Here is an 11,130-nt window from a genome sequence, read left to right on the forward strand (position 1 = left end):
CTGGATGGAGTCACTGAAGCAGTTGGTGTGAGCTTGGGTGGACTCCATCCAGCCACCTCATCCTCTGCCGTCCCCTTCTTCTTTTGCCGTCAATTGTTCCCAGCATTAGGCTCTTCTCCAGGGAGTCCTTCCTTCTCATTAGGTGGCCAAAGCATTTGAGTTTCATCTTCAGTATCTGGCCTTCTAAAGAGCAGTCAGGGTTGATCCCCTCAACTGACTGGTTTGACTGACTGGTTTGATCTTGCGGTCCAAGGGACTTGCAGGAGTCTTTCTGGAAATCCTACACCAGAGCTAAAATCACTCCCATCCCTTTGTGCATTTAATATGCATGCATTCAATAAGAAATGTTTTGATCAGTTGCAGAATTGTAGCCATTCAAATAAAAGAAAAGCAGCATTGACCTCTGACCAGCAGCTTTCAGGTCTTGGCACCTTCCTAAGAACTTGGAACCTGCTCAGTTTCCTCCCAAATGACATTCCCATAATATGTGTTTGAATTGTGGTCAGGGCTGAGAAATCAGAACAGTTTTGTAGAAGTATTTAAAAATCTTTTTCCACTTGCCAAACTGCAGACTTCTCTGGCAACGTTTTTTTAAATTATTTTTTATCATTTCCTTGAAAGAAAGAAAGTACAGAAAGGAAGAAAAACGTAAAAGAAAAATAAGAATGCTAAGGGATCTTACACAAATACCTACACTCGTATCTTGCAGATTCCCAAAGAAATGAAAAATATCTGCCTTCGTATCAATTAGAACTTTGTTGAAGTTTGGGAAAAGGTAATTACAGTTCTGTAAGTCAACAAATTTTCCAGTCACTTCAAATCAATTATAAATCATCAACAGTATTTTAATGAACTTCCCTTTGTTCTGTATTAATTAAACCACATATAATAGAATTTCCATTTATCATTAAATTCTTCAATTGGTCTTCTGTTTACATAATTAGTTAATTTTGCCATCATTACATAGTCAGCCAACTTATTTTTCCAATCTTCAATAGTTGGACGTTTAAAAGCATTTGTAATCCTTGCTGCAGTTGTCATATATTTAAATATCTCTGACATGTTCTTTGAAAAAGTCTCTGGCATTATATTGAGAAGCATATTCTTAGGACTCATAGAAAAGTTGATTTTAAAGTGTTTTTGTATTTCTGCATGTATCAACTTCCAAAATCTTGTAGGTTTATCACAAGTCCACCAGATACAGTAGAAAGTCCCATCTAGTTTTTCACATTTCTGACATTTTCCATTATAATTATTGTCCATTTTTTCTATATTATCTCTCAGGGTAATGTAGCACTGAAGAAACTTACCAGTTTTTTCTTAGTGCTTGACTGGCTGTGCATTTAATGTCTTTCTTCCTTAAACTTCTCATTGGCCGGGCAAGAATTCTTCTCCAAGGTTCTGCATCTATTTGGCATCATGTCTGAGGACATCTTCCCAAAGTGTCTCCCATCATATTCAAGCCAGTTTTAAGCCATTCTGGCAAAACCCTTTTAAGGCAAGGTGCACAAGAGCCACTAAAACCAAAGGCTTTCCTCACACTAAGGGACTTGTGCAGTTTATCTTGTGGAGGGACAACTATGCTATGATTTGTATTTAGCCGGCTTGAGGGGTGTCTGTGGTGTCAAAGCATCCATAAAATTGGAGAATTGGCACTAACTGTGCTCACTTCTGTCAATTTCCCAGGCTAGTGGTGATCTCCAGGCATTCTGGCTTGTTTCTGTTTGCACACACAGCATTTTTTCATGGGTTTTGGGAAGCAAAAGTCTCTTACACCCCTACGTTCAAGAAGGCTATTGATTTTGATCTAGCACCTTGCAAAACTTGAATGCTGGAAGAGCTGTGCACTCCCAAATGAATTCCAGTGTACACCAATTTATCCCTAAGGAAAGACTGAGCAGTCACTGGGAGGCAAAGCAGAGACTTTCAGGTGGAGATTTGGCAAACCAAGGAAGATGGCAAATTGTGTGACACAGTACAAAGACAAGATGTGTTCCTGATCTTCCAGAAATTATGGTGAATCCTTAGGTACAATTTCTAGCAGGAGAACTGTTTAGTGTTTGCAATGGGCTTGTTTTTAGGACAATCCATTTAACACATAAATTGATACTGATAGTTTTGGAACATTTATTGAATGGACAGGAAGATCTTCCAGGGAAAACTAGATAAGTACCAGGCTGGAGGACTTTGGTGGAGGTTATCCTATCTTCTCCAGGCTCAGTTTTCATGCCACATGCTGCCTATGGAAGTGGTTTCCATAACATCAACTCTTCAGGCTTATATTTAAGTCTACAAGACCAGGTAAGTATGTATGTTGCCATCTACAAATCAAGAAAATAGAAGTCCTTTCACCTCTACTGGTCTCCCTGGGCCAAAGGAAGGAGAAGAGCTGAACTTCGAGAAATGCCTTGATCCGCAAAGCAAATGCATAGAGAAGAAATCCTGCCACTTGTTTCTGCTTTTCACTTACTTCATAATAATATGCCATCCACCCATGGTAAAGTTGGCATTTTAAGATAACTTGTAATTCTAAGTCCATTTATTTGGAAGGCAATTTCACTGAAATTGGGGCACTTCCTGCTGAAAACAATTTCCCTAGGTGCTCAGACTGCTTTAGTTTGTTTAACGCTGCCTGCAATGACCAGACTTCCTGGGATTTTAGGTCCAACATACCAAGAGATCTGCTTTTTGCCCAGCCCTGATGTCTGTATACATTGTCTCGGGGATTGTTAACAATCCTGCAGGTGCCACAGAAGGTACTGACTGTTCTCTCTTCCAAGGCATGGGCTGCTTTTGGTACAGGAAAGCATGCTCTTGCCTTCAAATGTGCAGTGATAATGACTTAATCTGGGTTGCAGCCCTGAAGGGGTGTCTCATGAGCCCGCAGACTTATTTCAACAGAAGCACAGTAGTCACGCCATAATGAATGCAAGGAGTTGCTCAGGTCACTTAAAATGCAGCTGTATGATGAAACCATCCACCATCCATCCAGTGTATCAACAACTCATTAAAAGATGTATGCAATGTTCATGTCTCTTTGAAGGTGTGGCACAACTTGTGACCATCCCGACATTGCTGGACTGCAACACTCATGAACCCTACCTAGGCGGCACTGCCTGCGGTTAAGAATGAAGGATTTGCAGCTCTGCAACACCTTGAAGACCACAAGTTGACAACTCAAGATGAGAACAGTCCCATATTTCATTATTTGTTGAATGAATTCCACGACGCAGGCCAATTTTTACATATAAAGATGGATGTAGACATCTAATGGACCACACAAAAGCCTATAGCTAGGTCGGCGTTTGAACTGAAGTCCAAGTCTGTTTGCTAGACTATCCCAGTTCTAGATAACTAATGCATCTAAGTGTCCACAGATAACTGGCCTGATACAGCAGCTTAGATCATTGCATGAAGGAGGCAACAATTTTGGACTCCAGGGATGACAAGACAGAACAGAAACAACAGCATGTGACAAGAAGAAATGGTTTTCCTTCTGGGCTGAACACTGAAACTGAGGTTATTCATTTTGTCAAGGACTGAAGAGGCATGTGTTGTATGACGGTGCATGCAATCAAACATCAGTGATTTTGCCTCATCACCACCTTGCATTTCCGGTGACCAGATAACCCTTACCTTTCTTACTCCTCTTCATGCCCTGCTTGCAGCAGTCAGTTTGCACATTTTGCTGCTTGTCACCCAGTGCAGCAAAGGGAAACAGTGCAAATGCATGGGTGAGCCTTCCCTTTGTCACTTCCTGTTCTCCCCAGTGCAACAAGCACAAATGAACAGCACCAGAAATACTCTGAAACTCCCCAGGCTTATCAATATCCACACCCTTTGTTCCATCTGGGAGTATAAGAGGCTGACTCTCTTGGAAGATGCAGTGCTGGCTTCAGGATTGGGGCAAGATGCTCACCTATTAGGACCTTCCTGAGTGGGTGCACCTCCTCCTTCATCCTACTGACTTCCCACTTCAACTTAGCTAAATCTTCCAGGGAGAAAGAATGGAGAAAGCAGCCTTTGACAGCAAAGTGGAGGAACACTAGAACCATGAAGAGAAAGTGGGTCTTCTATAGGGTCCTGAGCTTTGGCAGATGTCCAGTGAGGCCAGCGTCCCAACAGGTACATGTGGGCAATCAGCTGAATTGAAATGCTGGTAGGGTACTGATGCCCATGGACTGACTGAGAAGGCCGATCTAAAGAGATCTGTTACCACCAAAGCACAATTCCATGTTCGTGTTGCTATGGTGAGACCTGCCTAAGAGGCATTCAAATCTATGACCTATTTTAAAAGGAATCCTGTTTGTTGCATCGAAACAGTTTTCACGAACCCACAGACAGCTTTCCTTGCCTATATACACTCCTTTCTCCGAGTGGGCCCTTGGTTGCTCGGTGTGGTATTTTATTTCCCAACATGTTAAAATTAACTTGCCTTAAATAATGGAACAGTAATGAGTCAAACTACCTCATTTGCATCGACATTTCTATTTATTACTAATGGGGAAATCCTGAGTGCTGAAGGGCTGTGAGATGGAGAGATTCCGATGACACGAAGAGGAGGAGGCAGCTCAGGCTATGACAACTGTGCCCATCTCATGCTATCCTGGAACCTCTGCATCAAGGCTTGCCTGCAGTTCTGGGCCTGAAATAAAGGTCCACCCTGGGATCCAAAGTCTGACTTCAGCTTTTTCAAGATGCTTCGGATGGTACAGTGGACCTCTTGGACTTCTGGCAGGGTTAGGTCAGGGACCTGAACATTACAGCAACCCACTTTCAAAACTGCAGCAATGTTTGAGACAAACCAATGGCTGCATTCCTATGTACATTTGCTTAGGAGTAATTCCCAAGGAAACTAGAGGAGACCTACTCCCACAAACATGTGAATAGGAACCTATCCCCATGCACAGCTGAAGTCATGTGCCATTTCATCTAATGGGGCTTATTTGAGTAAACACAGGAGTAATTTCAGAGTTCCTTAGATTTGGGTCATCCACTGTAATAGCCTTCACTTGCATAATACCCTCCAGTTGCGTTGGATCACAATTCATCCCAGGCAACATAGCCTGTGGATGATAGAAGATACAGTCCAACACATCCAGAGAGCACCAGGCAGGAGCACATCCAGTCTGTGGGAAGCCTGTACTATTTCAGGCAGGCACAGACTGCATGTGGGTGCCAACCTGAAAGAGGGGTACACCTTTTGGGTGCCAAACCGCCGCACAAATTCAAAGTAATATTATTCCCTGTCCTTTGTCACGAAAATATCCCAGGGGGAAACATGGCGGAACTACACAGACAAAAGCAGATTTTGCCATCTGCAATACTGACATGCTATAAAAGTTGTGAGCGGCCCAGATGGGTTGGAATCAGCTCCCAGCATGCCCAGCCAAACATGCTGGGAATTCTGCTCAAACACAACTGAAAGGCACCAAGTAGGAGAAGGCTGTATAACCACTGGGCATCGGGGGAGGCCACGCTTAAAGCTCCACTTAACTGCAAGTCCCACTGGATGCAATGTTTGCTTTCTTCCAAGCAAACACGCATAGGATTAGGGTCTGAACTTATCCCAGCAAAACCAGCGCTACAAACATGTAATGTTCCAGCTCAGCTGCCTGCTAGCTTGGCTTATATAAAGCGAGCGGGGTTAAGGGTGGAAGAGAGATGGTTTTAAGCAAAGGTTCTGCTTTCAGAGAGTCCGCAAAGGCTCTTTTCCTTGTAAAACACTCTGCATATTCCTTAGAATAATACCCAGATTTTAGTCTATGCCACCATGCAATTTTGTGGGATTTGGGGTGGCAAATGGGAAATTCAAGATTTTCTTGACGTTAACAAGAATCTTAGTATGAATGTACACTTCAGATTCAGATTAAAATAAAGACAATAGTCTAAGTAGGAATCAAAATGTTGGAAGAACTGTTTTTGTTGTTGTTTTTTTTACACAAAACATTTATTTACATAATAGTCATGAAAATAATGACAAAACCACCATTCTCGGGGATGGTTCCAGTTAGTGGTTGTGCCTTATTAGAAGAAATAATTACTCTTTCTGCGATTGTGCAGGAGCTATCATTTTCTCTGTCAGCCCCACAAAGGGTATTTACATGCTGCAATCCTTTTTTTTAAAAATTATTTTCTACAAAAGCCACATTTAATAAGTCACACACACATACACACAAAAACAAAACACACCCATAGCATACAAAAATAGAGTTTCTAGAAAAATCCAAATATTAATAGGCAGAAATATACAGCTATACTAAATCAGGGAGTTGAAATCTTTCTTTTGCCCCCTTAGATCATGATTGATAAGGCAACCAATTTAACATGCAGCCACTGAACCACTGTCTAGACATCCCAAAAAAGGCACCAAGGACAGTTCAACACGATTGCATGCACCCAGACAGCCGAGAACCTATGTACAGTCTCCCATTAAATAATAAGTTAAGCCTCTCCTATCAGTCCACTTCATCTGGACCTTCCTCACCCTTGGAGAAGACCGAACAGTGCACATCGGTGTGTGTTTTTAAAGATACACACAATGTCAGAAGCAGGGAAATATACACGGAAAAGTGGGGTGGGGTGAAATAACTACTGAAGATCTGGAAAGTACCTTTAAAAAAGAGAAAAGGGGGGAAAGGACCAGATATTGCCACACATCTATCAACTCGCCCCCTCCTCATTGCACTTCTGTTTTCTCGAGTAGTCGCAGCAGCCAGTCCTGCACGCAGCTCCTTCCACGGCCTTTTCTCTGGAACTGCTTCACAGGCGCGCGTCCTTCAGGGCCGCCGCTTTCTTAGTTCCATCTTCTATTGCTAAGAAACCGGCTCGGAACAACCCGTGGTGCGTGCGCGCTGCGGGGGTTGTGGGTGGATTGTGTGTGTGCATGATTATTATTTTTTTAACGGCTTTGGCAAGTAACACGAGTAACTCCTGCGGCTGAGTTCGCCGAGTGGGAGCTGGGAACGAGTCAACGAAGCTCTAAAGTGCACGCGAAAGTCCTTCTCCTCCCTTCCCCGGCCCTTCCGCAACTTTTTGCATTCTCCTTTGGAAAGATCCCGATCTGAGCCCAGGCGCTTCCCGAAGTTCGGTCCGGCCCAATCAAGCTGCCCGGCTGGCACGCCGAGGCGCGGGGCAGGGCGAGCCTTTCCCGCGTGCCTGCCCGGTACAGCCGCGCGTACACGCGAGCACACACACACGGGGCACCGGTCAGCGGAGGAGGCAGGCCCCCACGCGCGGGGGGGGGGTCCGTGGGCCCCGGGGGCGCGCAGGAGCGGCAGAATCAGGGCGTCCGGGTCCGTGAGGCACAGGAGGTGATGGGGGGCCCGCCGCTCGAGGAGCAGATGGGCCCAGCCGGGGCAGCGCCGCCGCCGCCGCCGGCGTGAGAGGCGGCGGCGGCGGCGGCCACTTTGCGCTCCTTCTGGCGGAGGTGGATCTTGGTGTGGCGCTTCCTCTCGTCGCTGCGGGCGAACTTCCTGCCGCAGAAGTCGCAGGCGAAGGGCTTCTCGCCGGTGTGTGTGCGAATGTGCGTGGTGAGGTGGTCGCTGCGGCTGAAGTTGCGCATGCAGATGCGGCACTGGAAGGGCTTGTGGCCCGTGTGGATGCGAATGTGGCGCGTCAGCTCGTCGGAGCGCGAGAAGCGCCGGTCGCAGCCCTCGGCCGGGCACGGGTAAGGCCGCTCGTGCACGGGCGTCTTGCTGGGCCGGTTTGGGTACTTGCGCGGCCGCAGGATGGGGCGCAACGGCAGGTTGGCCGGGCTGCCGTACGCGCCCGCCGCCAAGCGGGCCCCCGGGCCCCCGGGCGCGGGGCCGTCGCCCAGGCCGCCAGAGGGCGCCCCCAGGGTGAAGTTGCGGATGGTGGAGAGGGGCGTGAGCGGAGGCGGGACGCGCACCGAGTCCAGCGCGCAGGGGAACGGCTTGCGCTCGCCGGCGGCCCCGTGGAAGTCGGCGCGCTGGCTGCACGGCGGCTGCGGCGGCGGCGGCGGCGGGAAGAAGCCCGCGTAGTCCGAGATCATGGAGAACAGGCCGCTGCCGTCGGCTCCAGAGGGCGTCACTGTCTTGGGGGAGTGGTGGTAGGAAGGGGGCGGAGGGAAGGGCCCCGAGGAGGCGGTCAGGAAAGGCGGCGCGCCGTCTGGAGGCGCCTGCGGCGGCGGCGGCGGCGGGTGCTGCTGCTGCGCGTGGTAGAGCTCCCCGCAGGCCGAGTACGGCGGCGGCGAGTACATGTGCTCCAGGTCGCCGGCGGCGGGCGCCATGGGGCAGCCCAGCGGGTTGGGCGACCCCGAGGAGGCGGCGGACGAGGTGGCGGAGGAGGAGGTCGGGGCGGCGGGGGCGGGCGGCGTGGCCACCCCCTGCAGGATGCTGGCGCTCACCAGGTTGAGGATGCCGTCGGCGGGGTAGCAGCCCGCGCCGGGGTACTGCGGGTCGATGGAGAACTTGCCCATGTAGGTGAAGGGCTGGCTGCGCGGAGGCGGCGCGAAGCCGCCGCAGGCGTATTGCAGCTCCAGGGACCGCTTGTCGCTCATGTCCGCGCCGATCAGGCCATCTGGGGGGTGGAGGGGAGAGAAAGGCGAGTCATCATTGAGGGGGCCCGGAGCTCTTCTCCTCAGGGGCCGCCGCGCCGAGGCAGCGTCTTCTCCCTGCCAGGGCAACTTAGCATCAGTTTTCTCGCCAAGCCTACACATGGTACACAATGATGCGTTTCGGTACGATGAGTGGGATAGGGGCTTGGGGGGGGGCGCACGTCACGCTGGAAAGGGTGGGGTGAGACACCTAAGTGGCCACACGAAGTTTGAAAGTTCGCCAGCCGCAACTTCTGTCGCTTGCACAAAGACGACGAAAATAATGGGGCGGGGGCCAAAATGCTATGAACTAAAACCAACATCACCTGCCCAGAAATCTCCCTTCACACACTTTCCCTTGGAACCCGCAAACTCCTGAAAGTTACTTACCGTTTGAAAGAAAAAGGGAGCTCAAAGGAATAAAAACCTTAATTTTTTAAAAAAAGGCAAATTGAGAATCCCTGAGGGGTTCTCAGACCTGTGCGTGGTTATTGGGAAGCATCCCTTGAGTTCAGCGGCACTTATCCCCGGGCAGTGTGAGTGAGATTGCAGGTGAATCCACACAGAAGAAACAAATCATTCCCGGGAGACTTTGAATAAACCGGCACTGGATTGTGCTGTTAATTCACAGGATCCAGAGTTAAAGTCCCTGCGGGGCGTCCCACAGCATCCTCTCAGCCCCATATCCAGAGTTACCGCTAAGTTTAAGCAGTTCATTGATTGCAGCCTGTCAGAAGAGGTGGAAAGAAGTAATCCCAGGTTCAGGATTTGGAAAGAACGCCCGTTTTAAAACCCAAGATCCTTTTCTGCAGCAAAAAAGCACTCTGTTAAGTTAGTGGGGTTCTCCTAGGGCAAGAGAAGGGTGGTGGTACGGGGTGGCGGTGGTGGGGGGACCGCCCCACTGCGCTCCCCCTGCTTATGAAGATGTCCGGTACTTCTGTCTGCATTTAACAGGTTGTGTCCCGCATCCCCACCGGCAGAATCATGCACAGCTCGAGTTCTGCTTCAGGGGCAGAATCCATCCTTACCCCGGTTTCTAGGCTCTTCCTCCTGCCCTCCCCTCCCCTCCCCATCGATCGATCCAAGGTCCGCATTAAAAGGTGCCTTTGGAAGCGGGAGCGGTTGCTTACCTCCTGTCACAGCGCTCAGCTGGTCAAAAGGTCCTCCCAAGTCACCATTAGGAAAGTTGATCACTGAGGTCGGCAGCGTGGTGGCGGTCTCCTCCACCGAGTAAAGGTTTTCGGACAGGTGGTGCACAAACCCACTAAGTGTGACTGCGTTTTTGTCTACCGCCTTGGCTGTCATCATTTGCTCCACGGACAGAGGCGAGAACACCCTGCCTTGCCCGGGGTGGGAGGGTTACACAGGGGTAGGGAAAGGGGGAGTTCCTCGTCCGAGTATGAAAGCCACTTCCACCGCCAAGTTTACTAGCTAGGGAGGTGCCCGCTCTCCCTCGGCTGTGTCCTGCATCAATGCCCCAGGAGTGGCTGTAATGTTGTTATAACAGTCGGTGTCCCTTGTCGAGCCGTTTTAATCAATTGCAGCTCTCAGTAAATGGAAAGTCTTGCTCTAAGTATTTATTGGGAGGCCGTGAATGTCCGCGACGTCACTGCCCAAATAAGGACTGAGGAACAGGGGAAAGGCGGTGGGGAGGCTCGTCATACGGGAAATTAGCATGGCGCGCCCTGAGTGGCCGGCGCTCGCCCCCCTCCCGGAGCCTGCCCGGTGGCGCGCCGAAGCGGGGACTTGCGCGCGGCTGGTGGATGGCGCGCCGGCGCGCGGCCCGGGCGGCGAGCGCGGCGCAGGATGCGGGGCTCTGCGCGGCGCAGCAGCGGGCGGGGACGCGCCGGCGGCGAGCCTGCGAGGGGGCTTCTGCAGCCCCCGAGAGAGCGGGATTCCGGTGGCCGGGCCCGATTCCTAAAAAGGCGAGCATCCGGTTGCCTCCCCTTCTGCCTTTTTGGGAGTCCTTCCGGAAAGTGCAACTTCGGAAAGAAAACGGATCGGGCCGGAGACGGCCGCGGCCGCAAGTGCTTCACTCACTTTTCTTGGCACCTCGTAACCGCAAGGCGACGGGCAGATCACAAAAGCTGCCTGCAGGAAATTGGGGGGCGCCTTGTTCCCTTTCTTTCTGTCCTCTTGCCTTGTCTTGTCTTGTCTTGCCTTGCCCGATCCGGCCCCGAGGCCACTTCGCTTCAGGGATGGAAAGATGCCCCGGCAAGAAGGAACAACTTAGGCGCGCTGCTCGGATGGAAACTTGGCGCGCATTTTCTTAGCCGTGAAAACGGAACATGCTTTTCTGCTCTTTCCCCCGCGTGTTCGGCGGTGGCTGATGGGCCAGCGGAGCGGCTGGGAGGAAGTGAGCCCAAGCAGGGCGGAGTGGCGGCCGCCGCGTCCCAGCGCGACTCCTCGCCGCGTCGCTCCCACGCGGTTTATATCTTCCGAAGCGTCTGCTGCGAAATTCCGTGTGGGCGATCCAGACTCCATAAAACGCGACCCAGATCCATGCCGCTGCGAGTCGATGGCCTGCAGACAGGAATGAATCCCTTTCAGACCCAGCAATAGCGAAGCTGCGC

At 50.5% G+C, this 11,130-nt stretch overlaps 1 protein-coding gene across 1 annotated transcript; it reads right to left on the minus strand.

Moving 5' to 3' along the window:
* Positions 1–7,282: 7,282 nt before the first annotated feature.
* On the minus strand, positions 7,283–9,865 carry EGR2 (early growth response 2). The gene is made up of 2 exons (XM_044420112.1): positions 9,688–9,865; positions 7,283–8,541 (listed from the first exon to the last, which is right to left on the minus strand). The coding sequence occupies exons 1-2, from the start codon at positions 9,863–9,865 to the stop codon at positions 7,283–7,285; spliced, it is 1,437 nt and encodes a 478-aa protein (XP_044276047.1).
* Positions 9,866–11,130: the final 1,265 nt, after the last annotated feature.

Source organism: Varanus komodoensis, unplaced genomic scaffold, assembly GCF_004798865.1.
Source record: "Varanus komodoensis strain SLA01 unplaced genomic scaffold, ASM479886v1 scaffold11, whole genome shotgun sequence".
Lineage (NCBI taxonomy): Eukaryota > Metazoa > Chordata > Lepidosauria > Squamata > Varanidae > Varanus > Varanus komodoensis.